At 40.5% G+C, this 18,444-nt stretch overlaps 1 protein-coding gene across 6 annotated transcripts in view; it reads left to right on the forward strand.

Annotated features, from left to right (window-relative positions):
• Positions 1-65: 65 nt before the first annotated feature.
• LOC147134869 (serine/threonine-protein kinase N1-like) overlaps positions 66-18,444 on the forward strand; it is a 37,282-nt gene continuing 18,903 nt past the window's right edge. For 2 of the 6 annotated variants that reach the window (XM_086056581.1, XM_086056582.1), the window contains exon 1: positions 16,683-16,825. In XM_086056581.1, coding sequence (XP_085912707.1) covers positions 16,736-16,825 — 90 coding nt within the window. In that variant the 5' untranslated portion in view covers positions 16,683-16,735. Of the gene's footprint in view, positions 459-762; positions 829-919; positions 1,395-13,438; positions 13,887-16,682; positions 16,826-18,444 lie in introns of those variants that run through there. The other 4 variants (XM_086056583.1, XM_086056585.1, XM_086056584.1 and 1 more) reach the window with 4 other exon arrangements.

Below are 18,444 nucleotides of genomic sequence, written 5' to 3' on the forward strand. Positions count from 1 at the left end.
ATGTACTGTAGTCACCAATGAAGCTTACAGCTGCTAGCGCCTCCTTGTTGTAGTTCCCGCCTGTCAAGTCAACAGGTCTGGATGAAGCAGACAAGTGTTGTACTGCATCAAGCTGTCATTAATAGCTATGGTTATCGCGCAGGGAAATATGCTACATTTTCAAAATAAAAGTTTATTTGCTTAATAAACAATGAACGAGGCCTTTTTAGTTGAAAAGTTCAAAGTCAATCCAGCCAACCATCCATTTTTTTTGTCAGTGGTTTGAGACAGTCCTGGATGATTTTCAGGCGAGAGGTGGAGTACGTCATGGACTGGTCACCAGCCATTCTGAACTTAATGGTAATGTAATCACATTTTCCGTGATTCCCATCTGTGACGGATGATTAAAAGTACGGTAGATTAATGTACAGGGCCATCAGTGTCATCATGAACATACATTTGGATGACCACAACATGAAGTAAGTACACTTGTGGAATTTAATTATCCTTTTCTACAAGCATGTGTCGTTTGTGTCGTGGCCTCGTGTGGTGAACTAGAGCAGTGGCTGTCAATTTTTTTACACCAAGGACCACCTCAAAAATTATTTGGCTCACTCAATGTCCCAACAGACTTTGCTATATGTTGTTCTATTCCATAAATGGAGTTTGTTTTTTAAATTATATTTCAGTCTGTACAGTATTTTTTTTATTTTTATTTTTTTTGTGAAGTGGTGTAATTAGTAGGCTACTACTATTACCAGTCTATTTTTACTTCTGTTTAAGTATGTGTGGACTTCTCCAACGACAGCAAAATGGATGGCTTGACGACAGCAAAATGGATGGCTTGACGTAAGGATACTTTGCAGCGACACACGTCCACCACGTAGTTATATTTTGAAAGTTCAAACCGGAGGTGCTGTTTTTCTTTTCCCTTTTTTAGGTAACTTGACGCCCTTTCCGCCCTCCCCTGAGCTCCTGTCAGCGTCCAAATGTGGCCGGTCAGGAGTACGCGGAAGCTGGCGATATGGCCCCGGGGGTCTACGTGAAGTGGAGCGCAGCGCGGCGGTGACTCCAGTGGGCGACCCCTTGCGTGTCCCATCCTCAGAGGATGAACAGACAGCCACCCCGGCAGCCCTCGCTCACACCATCGCATGGCACGCTGCACTGCGCGATGCGGCTCAGGGTGCAACGAGGAGGCGACGGTCTCCTCTCAACTCTCCGCTCAAAGCATCTCCTGTCCGGGTTCATGCTGACACTTGCTCCGAGTTGTTTTTTGGACTCTTGTTGACTAAGGCGCATCCGACGTTTGGCCGCTTTCTAGTCGCAACTGGAATGTGCACCATGATCTGATCTTTAAAGCGAAGCAGGCGGTAATAGGAGTCACCTGGAAGCACATGATGGCCAACGAGCTGCAAGTAAATTCAACACTTGTTTTTTTAATCTGCGTTGGACATATGCAAATGAGTTACTCGTGCATGTTTACGACTGCATGACCTGAGCGTGATGATGATGATTATGATGGTTATGATGAGGATGAAGATGGAAATCACCTGCTTTATCTGTCTGGACGGGATTTTTAAAAAGATGGTAAAAGCTTTATTTTGCTATTTTAACAGCACAGTTTATTGTGACGTCTAGTCCTTCCTTTTACACGTCGAAGAAAGTTTCCATGTTGGCTTCTTATCACAGGTAATATTTAAAATTGTAACCAGTAGTACTTGAGGGGTTGTTTGCAGTGCACACTTAATAATAATAATAATAATGATAATAATAATAATAATAATAATAATAATAATAATAATAATAACAATATATTACGGCTGTACGATATTGGAAAAACATGCAATATGGTTGTTGACTATAGCAATATCGATTTTATTGCGATATTTACCATGGACCTAAAGAAATGACACTTTTATTATCAAATAAAAGAAGTGATTATTTTTCCTGCGGCAGAATAAGCAAGCACAATGTGTTCTTAGCGAATTAATTGTAATTCCCCTTGATAATGTCCAACTATTGCTTGGCGATTTGATTGGCATTTAAATTGGCATCCAACTGGTCAAATTCAGATAAAATCATACAATTCCATAACAAAGATTTTTTCATGACTTTCCGATATGCATATTGCATAGGTCATTATCGTGATATCGATATCTTGTGCAGACCCAAATATGTCAGGGTCATTAAGCCTTTTTTGGGTGGTAGCCCTGCCAGGACTGACAATGTCCCTGTGTGTTCATGATATTATATGATATGAAGTTTCAATTATTATTTTATATTTAGCATCTTCATACTGTTATCATTTAAGCTTTTGAGAAAATATTTCTTCTGTGTAATTACTTTTCTGCATGCTATTTTTGGGGGGACTATAAAATCGAACTGAATATTTATCATTTGACATCTTGGGGAATTTACCGGTATATCTTGTTCAAGCCAATCCAACATCAGTGATAATTGATCAAATTATCCATCCATCCAATCATCCATTATCTGTACCGCTTCTCCTCACAAGGGTCGCGGGGCGTCCTGGAGCCTATCCCAGCTGTCTTCGGGCAGTAGGCGGGGGACACCCTGAACTGGTTACCAGCCAATCGCAGGGCACACAGAGACAAACATCCGCACTCACAATCACACCTAGCTGCAATTTACAGAGTTCAATCAACTTACCATGCATGTTTTTGGAATGTGGGAGGAAACCGGAGTGCCCGGAGAAAACCCACGCAGGCACGGGGAGAACATGCAAACTCCACACAGGGAGGCCGGAGCCGGGATCGAACCCACGACCTCTGAACTGTGAGGCGGACGTGCTAACCAGTCGACCACCGTGCTGCCTTGATCAAATTAAGTGGATAAAACACAAAATATTGACTAATAAATATTAAATTCATTAATTTAATCATATTTATGTAAGAAATATGTACTGTATATATACATATATATATATATATATATATACATATATATATATACATATATATATATATATACATATATATATATATATACATATATATGTATATATATATACATATATATATATATATATGTATATATATATATATATATATGTATATATATATATATATATATGTATATATATATATATATATATATATATGTATGTATATATATATATATATATATATATATATGTATATATATATATATATATATATATGTGTGTGTGTGTAGTGTATATTTATATGCATGTATATAATAAAATTCTTCATTCATTTGGCGAGGGTGAACTTCTCATCTATTGGGTTAAATTACCGTTTGGATTGTTTAATTAAAGAAGCCGTCTTGTAAGTCTTTGTGTAATTCACTTCAATGTTTTCTCCGAAAGACAGACTACACCTTGGACTGTTACACGGTAGTTGGCATCGGGTAGAGACTGCTGTGAGTCATTGGAAGGTGTTGTGGTGTCATACAATGTGTCAGGTTGCAGTTCTTCTGGTGTCAGTCCAACCCAGGACGGAGTGGATGGAAAGGTTAAAAATTGAAAACGCAGCACTGGTTCTGTCAGATACAGACAGCACTCAGGCACATTACGACTGTTTGGTTCATTCTCTCAATTCAGTACTGTTATTTGTCGCCTTACAATTTTGAGCGGGTTCGAATTTGGGCCGCGTTGGCCTTCCTGTGTCAAATTTGCAACGTATCCATGTGCTTGTTTGGGTACTATGGCTGCTTCTTTTCATTTCAGAGACACGCTTGGTTGATTAAAGCCTCCAAGTTCTCCCAAATGTGAATGTGAGTGTCATTTTTATGACACTCATCTTTTACTGCAACTAAGTAGTTGTGACTGAATCACCAATGCATCTTTGTGTTGTTGCCAAGTAGTCTTCTCCATGTTGCTTTGGTGTGCTAAATGAAGTCCTTTATGATCAGTTCATTGATTAATTGATTATATTACACATCCTTATTGAATTATTGTCCATTGTTAGAACAACGTTTGGCATGGCATCCCTTTGTTAGTTATCTACCATATTAGTGCATTCCAGTTGTCTACTCAGCATCCTTATAATGTGTGAAATATTTGTTCGATATGCATGCCTAAACACATTCTTTCCCGAGTGTGCACTTGCTTTCTCATCAATAAGCAGAACCTTATTCTCGTGAACCGGTTCAATATTATTGTAATATATGCAATCATAATAACCGAAAACGGCTCATGAGTGGTACATTGCAGAGCTTCCGTGCACTGCAATGGAGGCTTTTCTGCCCACTCTAATGTATTCAGTGATACTGTCATGGTGACTGCAGAGCGGCAGGCGATGATTAGTGAGTGATGGCAGATGGAGATGCACTGATTGAGGTCGCTTGAACCCTCTCGCATTAGGCCTCATTCAGTCGGAGAAACTCATCATATCACATACTAATTGCCAGGGCTGACCAAAGCATTGGCCCCACAGACCACATGCGGCCCACTCCGATCTACAATCCAGCCCACCGAGTATTTGCATTATCAAGAGTCCTTTAATATTTGTTGTATTGATTCAGCAGTTTAAATGAAGTTCTAAATACATTTAAATACAAAAAGGAGGGCTGTAACTAACATTTTTTATCATAATCCTTAATCCGTCGAGTATTTTGTCGATTAATCGATGAATCGTGTATGGGGAAAAAAAGCTTTCCTTTCCTTTCCATTATTCCAAAACAGGACATTATTTCAAATTGACAGTGCCGAAAATGCAGAAACAAAATAATTATGATTCCGTAACTGATTTAGTCTGGAACATGTCAGAAAATCGGCAAAAATTGTCATCATTGTTTTCTAAAGCAAAAGCAGATTCTTGCAAATGTCTTACTTTGAAAAAATACAAAGATAATCACTCTTGCTTCCATGGAGAACTGTTGAGTCAGAAATTCCAATGATTTGGACAATTTCAAATTAAACAAGGTATCTCATATTTCAATTATCAAAGTAATTATAAATTTATATGATCATTGATTGTCACTTAGTCATTGCACCTCTAGAAAATATTCTTTTTTTATTCATTTATCTCATTTAAAAAATCCTTGTTGATTTACTGTAAATACTTTTTTACTTACATTGTGATAAAATGATTAGTTTATGAAAATTAAAACAAATATAATCATGAGGATTCATTATTTAATATTGAAATCATCTCTTTTAACTTTTTTTACTTTTTGTAATCTCATGCACAAATCACCTGATCCATTTGTCTGTTTTTAAAATGTATGGCTTTAAGCCCAAGGCTACTATACAGACTTTTTTTTTTTTTTTTTTTTTTGGCAGGGGGGTTGGCGACAGCTCTTTCCTTTGATTTTATTCAATTTTTTTTCGAGGTACGTAAGGGCAGGTCGGCTCAGTAGAGGTCACTCAAGGACTTGGCCATTCTTTTTGCTTCATTTAGCAACACAGTCTCGCACAGACTGACACCATAAGTGCAGTGAAACTATTTTCTCTCAATTTTCTTTGCTCATAGCCAAGTTTATCTTTTTGGCCCTCCTCCCCCGTCAGATGACTTCAGGGGTGTAAATCCAGCCTGGTGGTGAGGACCCAAGCACTGGGCTGAGCTGATAATGTAACATTCACTTTGGGGAAGCTACGCAGTCTGCTGCCTCACTCATGAATTGTTTATTTCTTTTGGGGTTTAAAGTGGGAGAGCATGGGAGAGAAGCTCCTGCCGCTGTCGGCTGTTTCCTGGGTGGAGAGGAGCAGCCAAATGACTTTTGTATTGATCATCCGGCAGAATGGAGGCGGCTTCTTCCATTTTCTTTAATGGCCTCGGAAGACTTTGGAGAGGGCTCCTCATCGAACTCGGCTGATTGTCTTCCATGTGTTATGATACATTGCGATGACTTGGATCACACTCACATCCACATCTCTCCTTCTGCCACAAGAATAGAAGAGGCTGAGGACTTGAGTGTGTCTCTTACCTCCTTGTCGGGCCGCATCTGTTTCTACAAAAACTGCAACGCGTCCATCTCATTCTTCTGTAATCCAAGTATTCACGACAAGCAAATAGCCGCTGCATTATAACTTTCTTGCATTAATGCCAAGGCCTTCTTTAGTTAAATAGGAAGTGTGCTTTGGCCTTAAAGTGCAGTCAAGCAGGTTAAGCTAGTATGGCGGAGGAATGGCAATCACTTTATTGTGCAGAGAAAATCTAAAATATTCGATCGTTTTTTTAGTTAAGATCCATAATTTGGCTAGCTTTCATTGTTCGCTTCTCCCTCAGGCCAATTTCCACACCTCTGACCCCTCTGGACACATTCCCCAAATGTAACTGTTATAATAAAATAATTAAAACGTCCTCACTACTATTTTGCTATTTTTTATTATATTTTATTCTACCGAAACGGCTACAAGCTATTTCACAATATTTGGACATCCTTGGATATACAACAAAATTAGACTAAGATCAGTCATTTCAGACATCTGGGATAACTGGGAAAATCCATCTGTTCTACAATGACAAAGTACACAAAGCTGTAGTTTTGATTGAAAACTTCAGTTCAATGCCCAAACTGTAAAAAATGAAATAAACTTGCTATAAATAGTGTTGCAGACTGAGGTGCTCCTTCACAGTAAACAGTCATTTTGACATGTCTGTGTGTGTGTGGTTTACACGCATCAACCCATGAGGTGAGTCCAAGCTGATAGACGAGGGAACCTCAATGGTCCACTTCAGGAAAATGTTCGCTGCTAAAATTGTCCTTCCAACACAAATCACTTTTGACCATACTTCATCTTTGTATCGGAAACAACACACAACCTACTGAAGAAGAAAGCCAATAGCTGTCGCTTTGTTTTCACAAACAATTCAGACAACCTTGAATTCTGAACCTACTGTAATGGACCTGTGTCTGAAAAAAAATGTATCTGGGTCAGAGTCCGGCTATGGATGACCTTTTGCGGTGGTCAATTATAGCCTGTAAGATGTGTCGTGACCTCTTCAGAATGTGCAAAGGCGCTGGTGCGACCGTAGTAAGTAGAAGCTAGCCTTGAGAGAAACCAAGGATGAGTGACCTGGTTGTGGTTACACCTGATGCATTTGAGATTAGTTCTCCCGCCACTGTACTGGCGTCATGCGATAGGTTGTTTGTTGTGCTCCAATAGTGGTGTCGGGTTTAAGAAGAGTACAGACCCCAAGCAGTGGCCTGCCTTTCCTGTCTGGACCCAGAGGCCAAAACGGCATGCAGGAGAGAGGGAAAATACAGCTATTTATTACCTGTTGACAAGGGTCAGACGGAGTTAGTAGCAGTGTAGCGCAATTGCACGCCTGCCTTTGAAAATGTAACATAAACTGCCACCATTGTTGTCACGGACCATTTTTGAGACAGCGGCACAATTAGAAGGAGCCTGGGGCCATTGTGATTTTGTTTTTAATCCACCAACAAACAATGCATTGGAAAGTTTGAGAGTGGTAACTGAAGGAGGATAAATGGCATTCTATGAATAGGATACAGTGTCTGCACGGGGAAAGTCCAGACAGGAGGAAGTTCTATGGGGTTGGGGTTGTTTGGACTCATTTACTAACATCTTTTTGGCTGCCTTGTGAGTAATTCTGACTGTGTGAGAGTTTGTTTTTACCATGTTCCTGGTGCCTACCCAACATCCAATTATTTGCATGGAACCCACTCATTCTAAACTGTTTTTATTTTTAGCTGGTTTTTCATCAGCAAAATACAGAGAGAGCAACAATAATTAAAAGGTGGCCACAATAAGTAGTTTTTTGGGGGTCAAAGCCTTGCTCGGGGCTTAGGATTCTTTTTACAAATTGTGAAAACGGCCACAGGTGTCAAAGCCAAGGCCCGGGGGCCAGATCCGGCCCGCAACCTCATTTTGTGTGGCCCCCAAAGGTAAATCATGTGCGTCCAATTCGCGTTTCTTGCAAATTGTTTTCACTTTTAACAACACTGAGATATGAGAAACTACAATGCGTTATTTGTTACCAATCCTCCCCTTCAAAATAAATAAATAGAAAAATAATTGAACAAACAATTACTTCCGGCTTCTAATTTCGAAACTAGCTATCCATCAATTTGTTTTGTATACGTGATAATATAAGGCGGTCATACATTTATATGGGAACACAGTCATAACGGCCCTCCGAGGGACACCATAACTACGATGTGGCCCCCGACAAAAAATGAGTTTGACACCCCTGGTGTAGATGATAGTAGTGCTAAAAAAATGTATTCAAAAAGGCAAAAACCGTAAAGGGCTGCTGCTCCAAATATGACAATAGGGGCAGCACGATATTGGGAAAAAAATGACGTTACATTTTTTTTAAATGTTTTTTTTTAACCAGGCTGTGTAGTGTATTGCAATATGAAGAACACATATACATGTGAAAAACAGCAAACTCCCTCTCTGATTTATTGTTTGGACATTTCATACCGTATATCCTGGACTATAAGCAGGTACTTTTCCCCTCCAAACTTTCAGCTTTGCAGCTTTTAATGTGACACGCCTTTTTTAAATGAATTTTTACTGAGAAGCTTCAAGCCGTCAATAAATTTACCCATAGTCTCGACACATTTGACCACCGAAATTACTGAACACGTGACAGTGTACCAATGAAACTGTCTGAGTCCACCCTCATACTAAATATTCCTCAGCCATTTGCAGTTGGAATGTGCCTAGCGCAGCTGAAGAGAGAAATGTGAACGTCTGTATGTGTTGCAGTGCATGGCTGTTTAAGGAGCGGAAAGAACCATCTTGAGTTGAAATTAATGAGCAAAGGGAACGAGTGCCATAAATACAGCCATCTCTGCAGTGCGATTCTCGTCTTTCTGTTGTTTGTTTGGCGTCTGACTCCCACTATCGCTGGCAACGGACAACAGGACAGCTAGTCCGGCCATGGCAGCACAGCTGCGTGGTGAAGCTTGTCTGTGAATTTGAGACAGAGAGGTTTCGGGGCGCTTGAAGTCAGATGTGACGCTTTTCGCTAGAGTGAGGGGCATGATTTGGTTTTATGGCAAAATCCCGTTGAGACTGACATTGTCGCATGATTTCACCTGTGACCCCAATGAGGGCAAGTGCAATAAGAAATGGATAGCTGTCTTCATATCAATAATGTTTAACCTAATTTTGCACAAATTTAAAATCAAAATATTGATTTTTAATACAAAACAAGCCAGAGATCGATGTGCCCCAGAACAAACTGCGTGTCCATTTTACGCTCATGCAACATGCCCTGCTACATTCAATTTATTTTTAAGATGCTTCCTCTTTCAAACTCTCCAAATATAAAGTTTTGAGCATTGCTGTAGCTGCGACTTGCTTGTTACATCCCCTCCAAACAAATCTTTATTCAGGTTGACTGTTGTCGGACAACCACTTTGTGTGCACTTCTTTTGTATTCAGGCATTGCCTCTTGCTGCACACTGAGAAAATTGGAGTACGTTTGAATTTAAATCCAACCTCCATGTTCATGTTGTCTGTGTAAATATAAAAGCAGTTACATGAAAGTTGACCTGACTCTATAAAATGATTCTGCTTCAAACTGCCAGGGTTTACCACCGTTATTCAAGTAAGTAAAAAACAACTTTGCAAAGGTAATAACGGAGCCCTGAATGTACCATAATAATACACTATCACATTATTATTTTTTTTATTTTTTGATATTAACTGTGAAAATGCAAACTCTCAGTCTGTGTCTGTCTGTCACTTAGTCAATTTGTACCATTTGCTCGTTTTACTTAATGGTTAGAAATACTATGTCCATCCCTGCCTTCAGCTGCCTCCACCATTTAAGTTTTGACACTGATGATTTCCAAACATAGACAATTACTTATAGTAATGGTGGCCAAACTATGTCCCGGGAGCCAATTTCAAATTTTTTCAAATGTGAGGGGAAAAGAGGGTCTGAAAATGTCTGGCAGTGAATTAGTTTTTTTATGCAGGCATCTTGAGGCACAACGTGGTAGTACACTCAAGGTACGCAACTCTTAACTCATTCTATCCCAATTCACAATGGGTCTGAGAAAGTCTGGTACTGAATGAGTTAATTTAGACTTGCCTGTATACTGTAAAACCCATAAAAAATATTTGCCTAGAAATCTGCGATATAGTTGGGGCGCGAACAGTGAAGTATGATTTATACCTACCTCTATTACCTATATTTAGTTTGACAGCAGTGTTTTTTGCACACATGCTTCTCAAACTTCTACCCCATGCACGATAGAAGCAGGTTGAGCGTGTGCAGAACTTTTCCCAGAGAGGATTTTTAGCGAGCTTATTCAGCCTTAACAGAGGAACTTTTTGTTGCAGCCAAGTTCACAATGGACAAAGCCGGGAGCACAAACATAAGCGTTTACTGAAGTCTTTTGAGAAGATCGACTTCTGTACAAAGATGCCATTCAGGTTGCTGTCATCCTCCCCAGCTGTGGAGTGTACCACACACACACACGCGTGCGACACGCACACACGTGCGCCATTCAAACACTTGGACACAATTTTCTTATTATTTATCCAATGTATGTGATGAACTTTGCGGTATAGCGCCTACATTCAGCCATATTGCACGAATAAAAATATAAAGAGGAGATTGAGCAACATAATTTCCTCCGTAATATGAGGGATTTTAGGGATTACCAGGAAACACATACAGTCCAAAGTACATTCTGTAAGCTGTTAACTCATTCATAGCGGACCAGAGCGCAAATCATAATTCCAGTCTGCTGAGTGTTGTTGGTCTACACTAATTTATTGTTTGCGTGTAGTGACTTTTCTGATGCACAGTTTAGCAACGTTGCAACATTACTTTTGATTTGTGAAAATCGTCTTTTAGAAGTGATAATTGTAACTTTCTGCATCCACCACATTGGCATACCTGTGCTTAATTTTGTCTCTAGATACAAAGTGACGATTTCTCTTTATCCAAAGTGTATCCAAATATTTACATTGCCGGTCAGATCGATGAACATGTATTGATGAATGACTAATCAGTGATTTGCTGTGGCGACCTCTGAAAGGAATAAAAAACCGCAACAGCAACAACAGTGGACTTTAAAATGCTGCCTTGAAAGCCACTCGTTAGACCGTACAGAACAGTGGAAGTATTGTGGGATGCACAGATTCACCTTGACTAACAGCGTTAGCTTCTGATAAGAGGCGCATGTTAAATTGCTCAATGAAGTCTTTTGTTTGTTTGGTTATACGGGTATGAGCAACATACACACATGGTGCCTCCACAAATAAACAGATTTTATTCTTCTTTTAGGGTGTTAGCTTTTTTTTCGACTCCAGTGTGCTGCCTCTGTTTGTCACCAAAACGCAGACCATTAGACCAGCTGTCTTTGAGGTGGGGTATACAGTTTCTCGCTTGCATATCACATATCCCCTATTAATGGTCAAGGGTATAGGGTAAGGGTCATCAAATCAAATCTCAGTCAAATCAAAATTGCATAAATATTTGTGTCTATGCTCTGCAAAGTCCGGTAGCTAGAAGCGAATGTTGAGTTCTCGTCACATCCGGTCAAGATGGCGCAATCAAATGTCATTTCAAGAAATGTAAGCAGCGTAAGATCAGAGATGGGTGTCGTATGAAAGTAGCAAAGCAGTTGGTGATCGTTCTTATATTAAAGGTGGCTCTACAGTGTAGTGTGCGGGGTCATGGGAACAAAATGTCAGCACGACAGAACCTAATAATAACCAGCACGCAAACCACCTCTGCTGCCCAAGGACCTTATTCTGCAAAACAACTCACAAATACATGTCTAATGCTGACAAGACCACAAGCCAAACAAATACAGTTGGTTAAATCTTTGTTCCAGGATGTGAGTAGTTCCATTTATATGCTCTTGCTTGCCTACACAAACATTGTGCGGATAAGCGGTTTGGATAATGGATGGATGGATAAATGATGAGATTTCATGATCATCAAAGCTGCGTTTTTCAAAAGCGTTCTCATCCCCCCAAAGCGGCATGCTACTTGGGGACAGGTCACGTTAACCAATCAGCTCGGAGCTGGTTAAAAAAGTGTAACGTCCACGTCACACAGGCACCCATCCTCTCGGATGTCCCCTTTCCTGGCTGCTTGCGCACGCTAAACGTTAAGCTAACTTGCTCCGCACCAGCCGTTATGAACTGCGCGGATCCTCTCTGAGTAACAAATCCTCACCTGCGTGGCAAATAAAATAGACTTCTCTCAATTACCGTAAGCACTGAAGGCGGACGAGGAGTACTTAAGCATGAAATAACACAGAGTAAGAAGCGAGAACACGACGAAGATGGAGAAGCAAATGAGAATCGCTAAACCAACCTTGTAAAATGCAGCGTGATTAGAGTAATAGCTTGATTTGAAGAAAACTGCGAATTGAGTAGAAATTGCAATATCGTTTAGAAAAATCACAATTCAATCTTTTCCAGCACTATGCAGAATGTATGCAAGTATTAATTTGCTCTTGCAAGCACACATCGTATAAGGTGGCATAGCTATTCTCCATTATTCCCTGAAAAACTCGCCTATTTGCTTTTTTGTGCTGAAGCCGAAGCAGTGTTGTAATACCTAACAACCAGAGGTAGGCATTCCGTCTGACTGATGGACCAGTCCATCTTTTTGTGACGTTAGACAGGAAATTAAAAAAAAAAAAAAAAAAGACTGACTAAGCACAGACGAAAGTTGATTTTCATCTGTCTGTGAAATCATCACTAACTCATGTCTGAACCGATGCGACAAGGGACTCTGGTTAAGGACAGCAAAACTTTAAAGTCAAACTTTTAGGAGTCAAAGTGGCAGCAGGCTCCCACTTAACAGTTGAATAGATTGGCAAATAAGTGTCGGCTATGTGAAATGTCAAATGTATGTGAGTGTAAAGCTGTTTGAACAGCAAACCGTGACGTTACGATGTACATAATGCACTCCGTTTACCGTTTTAATCAAATCAGTTTGGATAATGGATGGATGGATGGATTTTTTTGTTGTGTTGGTGTGTTGGACCTTTTTTTTCTTTCCGGATTGACGATTGACGGACTGGCGGACCTTTGATGTTTACTGACGGAAGTGTGGTTAAAAAAATAACATGACAGACTGACTGACAGAGGATTACAGTTTGGTTTGGCTTGAAAAATGACGGACCAGCAACCTTCAGTAAAATGCCCACCTCTGCTCACAACTAATACACCGGACCCCCGCACACTCCCACGGATTCATTTGTGGATTTCATAAACTGCATACTCGAAAGTCCTTCTTTAAGCGCCTGGATTTACACACTTTTAATTTACACGGATTCTCGCATCCAGACTTCTGACACACCCAGCGCGTGTTGGTTACGAATAAAGGCGGCCTTTCCAAGGAGGCGTGATTCATTGACAATGGAGGCTGTCTGGAAATCACAGGACATGCTGTTTTCCCGAGACTTTTGAATGCCATTGAAATCTATGAAAAAGATAAAGCACACTGTCAGTCTTTTCAACGACTTTACACTTTTAAGGAGAGCATGTAAAGTAATAACACCAATCTATTGAATATGCTTATTATTATTATTACGCTGTCCCAGTTTATCACGCATTTAACAACAGAGGTTATTTTTCGGTTAGATGGCAAAGCCAACAGTTTGTAACAGATTGACAACGGAAGCCATGATGTCATCTGTCCTTTCCACCGGAAATGCTCCATTCCAGTACAGACGCACTCCAAATTTGTCAAAGGAATATGAAAGTAATGATGTCTAAAAGGGTTCCGAACATCAAGGGTGAAGTGGTGGAGCTGCTGGTGCAATGTGTCAAAAGGCACAATGGTCAGGGAGTGCTTAAAGAAGACTCTTGTGAAAAGGGGAGGCCAAAATTGCAAATTACAGCAAATCTAAATCCCTGCGTACCCAACTCTCCATTTAATTTAATTGCAGTGGGGGAAGACGTTGCACCCTTGCTCTCGCTATAGTGGCTATATTCAGAAAGAAGCTTGGAGTAGATACAGATGAAGGTAAGTAACTATGGTGACTATTGGTTTATAATTTAGAGCATGTATGACAACCTTTAGTAAAAACTATCCATTTCAATTATTTTCCCTTTTCCATGAATTGTCCATTTCAAATAGTGGCTGGATTAATACATTTTTAGAGGTGCAATGAATAATCAACAACATCTCAACAACTGATCAAATGTAATCATTTTGGAGAATAATTTAGAGACCTTGTTACATCACCGAGACCACATATCTGGAATGAAGATGTGTAAATGACCGACTGAATGGGAGGCTGCGCAGCCAGAAAAGCATGCAAGTGCACACCTTTTGCCCTCTCGGGTACATGGGCGAATCCAGCCTAAATCTCTATTTATAGACCCCCGCTGCACCAAAAGAAGCTATCGAGCCATTGACGGTTAATCAAAAGTGTGGCTTTCTATCATCCAAAGCAGCTCTGGGTTCAACTTTGCCGACTGAACCGTGTGACAGAGGTGACGCATGAGTGATTGTTAATGGGAGTTTTCAAATGAGATGAAATGGGTACAGAGGACAGAGACAAAGATACGATTTTTTTTTCACAGAACATGACATTAAAATGATTCATAAGTCTGCGTCACTTACTAAAAATTCATATCTTAGGAACTGGCAATGGGAGCAAGATCAAACTGGTTTCGCTTGAAAGGTTTTCTTCTGTAATAATAATTTTCTCCTTTTTTATGTTAAACATGGTTTGCACTGATTTCATTGCTTTTTACTGACAGTGCCGTTAATTGCAAAGGAGAAGGCGTTTTATGTCTTAGTTTGATAAGAAGGGATGATTTGAAGACTCTGATTACTAAGACCTTAACAACCATCCATCTTGATTTGCTTGTTCGCGTTTGTCAAGAAACGGATGACCATTTTGATCTACAAAAACGTATCAATAGCTTCCAGTTTTCTTCAACAGTCATTGAGATACAAGATAACGCAGAATGACAGGCTAATGTTTGTTTACATTGTTTACCAGCTGCATGCAAACTGCTGTTTACAACTAGCTGCATATTAGAAGACTGAAAAGTAGTTGTTTGTTGACTTTTTAGTCAAAGGAGTGTGAAAACAGCCTCAGTGTCAAACTCTGTACACATCATTCTGCACTTTAGCTCCAATGTTCACAGTACACGTATTTCAAGTGAGAGCGTTCACCATCCACACATATTTGATTTCCTTTTGTCAGGTTTGCAACATAATTTGGGCCAGGGATGCCCATGATTGGATTTTTCAAGCGATTTCAGTAGGTCTTAAATGGCTGAGGCGTAAGACGATTAAATATTTGACAGCGTTCCTCTGATTGAGGAAGTCTTGTGGCCAAAATATCCCTTTTTTTTTTTGTGTTGGCTCCGTTGAAAATTAGCAGGCCGTCGGCAGAATTGTGCCACGGTGCACCTGAAGCGGCCACGGCAGTGCGGCCTACAGGGTCCCCCAGGAGGAAAATGTTTCCTCTTTTTTTTCCCTCCTCCATGGCGACTTCAGTGCCACCTCGAGAACACTCTGAACAATGTGTGTGTATGTGTGGCTATGTCACTTAGAACCAGGAAATGTATGTTTTGTGTGTGTGAAAGCATACGTTGACGAAGACATCCTCCGCGAAATGCGCCTGAATGTCCGACATGCTTCTCAAAATAAATTGAGGCAGCGGCAAAGTTTTGGCTTTGCACATGATGTAGGCATTTTGTGGCTGTTCAGCAATTTGATCTGATCTGATCAGTTGAGCGGACATGTAGCACAAAGTGAGCAGGTATTGAATGTTGAATACATCACAATGCCTTTGCCTTTCAAAGGCTATTGCATGTAAAAACAAACCGATTAGATGTCAAATGTAAACCATGTCACAAAGTCTTTTTGATCACTTTCATGCATAAAATGGTGGTGGGGGGGGGGGATTTTAATGGCATGGGACTTTTAATAAAAGTGGTTCCTTAAAATATAATGGGCTCTTTAACTCATTCACTGCCATTGACGTATTTATTTGTCTTTTCACAGTCGAGCCATTCAATCCCAGGAACTTGTATTTTTTTTTAATTCAAACGTTGGGGTAAAAGAGGGTCTGAAATTGTCTGGCAGTGAATGAGTTAACAAACACAAACTGGCAAAAGAAATAGCATAGCTCATTGAACAAAAAAAATGCCATGTGAAGAAAATCTGACAGGCTCATGACACTATTACCCTTTTATTTTCTGACTTTTTTTTAAACTATTGACGTCTGCAACAAAAACTGCTGAAATGTCAATTCCTTTTTAGTAGAAGGTCAGCAGAAGGGTTTTGCCCTTTTTACCCTTTGTGGGGATTCTCAGTGTAACACAGCTCTGCTCACTGGCTGACTAAATGCGAGTAAACAATAGCGTGTTCTGCATATCACTTATTAATGTCGCGGCTAAACAGAAAAAAAAAATCGACCCCATGCATCTTCATTGTCTCTACAGCATATATTTTCAGGGATGCGGAGGTTGGGAACAATTGGTTTAACATGACCGCAATTTATCAAACAATGCTGCCTCTTTGCTTTGGGTAGTAACAGGAAGCTGGGTGGCTGTGAGCTCTCCCACTTGCACAACCACCGTTGCTTGCATATACTGTTTGTGTGTGCGTGCGTGCACAAAATGCATGACGCCTCCATGAGCAGAACAGGAAGCAGTGAGGTCTACACTGTTTTCTCTCCTCCCCTCCAGCCCATTCGCTTACTTTGGAGTTCGACAGACGTTTGAGTGTAAATCCATTCTGTATTTTGAGCAGGCGCGTATTAGTTGTGTACGTCGCCACTGTGTGAGTGTTGGGTGGGGAAGCGACTGCAGGGGGGGCGGGGGGAGGTCGAGTAAAGCCAGAGGCCAAACATGGCTAGTGAGGATGCAATAGAGGACTATATGAGGGATCAACCTGCGGATGACCCCGTCCACCCTGAGCAGAGTGAGACCGATCATTCGGTAGGCAACTTTTTAGTTCAAATCAACATGGCCGCCTTGTTGTCCCTCCAGCATTTCACACGGCCCTTCTCTTTTCAGCTGCTTCCTCATTCACGTTTTGGAAATCTGAATCACTTGTTACTCTTATTTCTGTTCTGCCGGGCACTGATGTTTCAGTCCTTCTGTTGGATGTCGTCTTCCACTTGGGCGTTTTTTGTTAAAACTCCAGAGATGAAGTTGTATTGTGACGGACATGTGCGTCACAGCACAAATTCTTCTTTCCTGCCTTTCATGGTGTGTCACCGCTCACGTCCCCTGCTGGGGCTGGCAACGTGATATACACTCATTGACCTTAATATTTGGCACACGTGCACAATATACAGTAGCTTAATCAGATTTCTACATTTTATGAAGGTAATTTTTGGATTGACACTGTCAGTGTCAGTTATTTGTGTGAAACTCGCCATGACCAGTTTTTGATACAAAGATGTTTTAATCACAGGGAGGTGTTATTCTGAGAATGTCGCATTCAGTTGAGCTGTTCATTGCCTTTTTTGGGTCTGTGGGATGCCCTGTGGAGGTTTCGGTAACTTGTCAGTTTGATTCTCAGGGTCAGCATCGTGTTATCATCCTCCACCCAAAGGATGACTAACAACCACTTCCAGTGATCAACCTTTGTCACACAAGCACACATGGCGTGCAAACTCTGGATGTATAAAGATGCCTTATACTGCAAACATAGTGATAATACATTTGTTAATGATGACATAGGATTGTCCAAATTACTGTATATTTACTAATGGACAAAATTTTAAATAGCCTCATAAAAATAATGTTTGTCCAGTCCTGTTCAATTTGAGTACAATTTGCTGTGTGCAATGTGTAAAGCCGTAATGACAAACCCAAGTTAACAATTGGAATGTAATTGAACATGAGATGCTTGTAACGCACTGAAATTATAGTGTAAGTGTTGTGAAAAAAAAAGCGCAATGAGATGTTGAGTTAATTTTTCCACGACGAGTTCACCATTGTTTGGGACATTAAGTATTTGAACGGATGATGATTAAAAGGAAAAAAAAATACTAGAATCTGTGTCAGAAACACCTGGCCTGTGACCTTTTCACCGCAACTACGCTGCAGTTGAATTTCACTTGTAATGATTCAGATCTGCAGCCCCAGACGGCTTGTAGCTGGATGCACACACAGGCATAAGATGTTGTAATCAGATCTACTAAGCTGGATGGATGGCTGGCTGGCTGCTTGATGTTGTGAGTAGCCCTGAGCCCCCCCGTGGTGCTTTGACACAAGAAAAGGAAATGTGACCAGAAAGTGTGTATAATTTACAGATGGAAACTAATAATGTAAAATCAAGTCTTGTCGGTAAAACTTGATACCATTACGTTGATATTCTGTTTTCGGTTTTCGGTTTCTGGAGTTTGTGCTACACTGTCACCTGGTAGATAGCAAAATAATTCACCCCCACCTTTCTGAGAACCCGAATGAGTCACGCATCATTTCATTCGTCCTGACCTCGTGATCGTACAGCTGAACAGCTGGTCGACATCCAGGTTTTAGGCATTTGTGATTTCTTTTCTGTAGAAAATGTGAGGCAGACATGCTAACCGCTAGAGCACAGTGCT

This window comes from Filicampus tigris, chromosome 16, assembly GCF_054856515.1.
Source record: "Filicampus tigris isolate MCC_2025a chromosome 16, RoL_Ftig_1.0, whole genome shotgun sequence".
NCBI lineage: Eukaryota > Metazoa > Chordata > Actinopteri > Syngnathiformes > Syngnathidae > Filicampus > Filicampus tigris.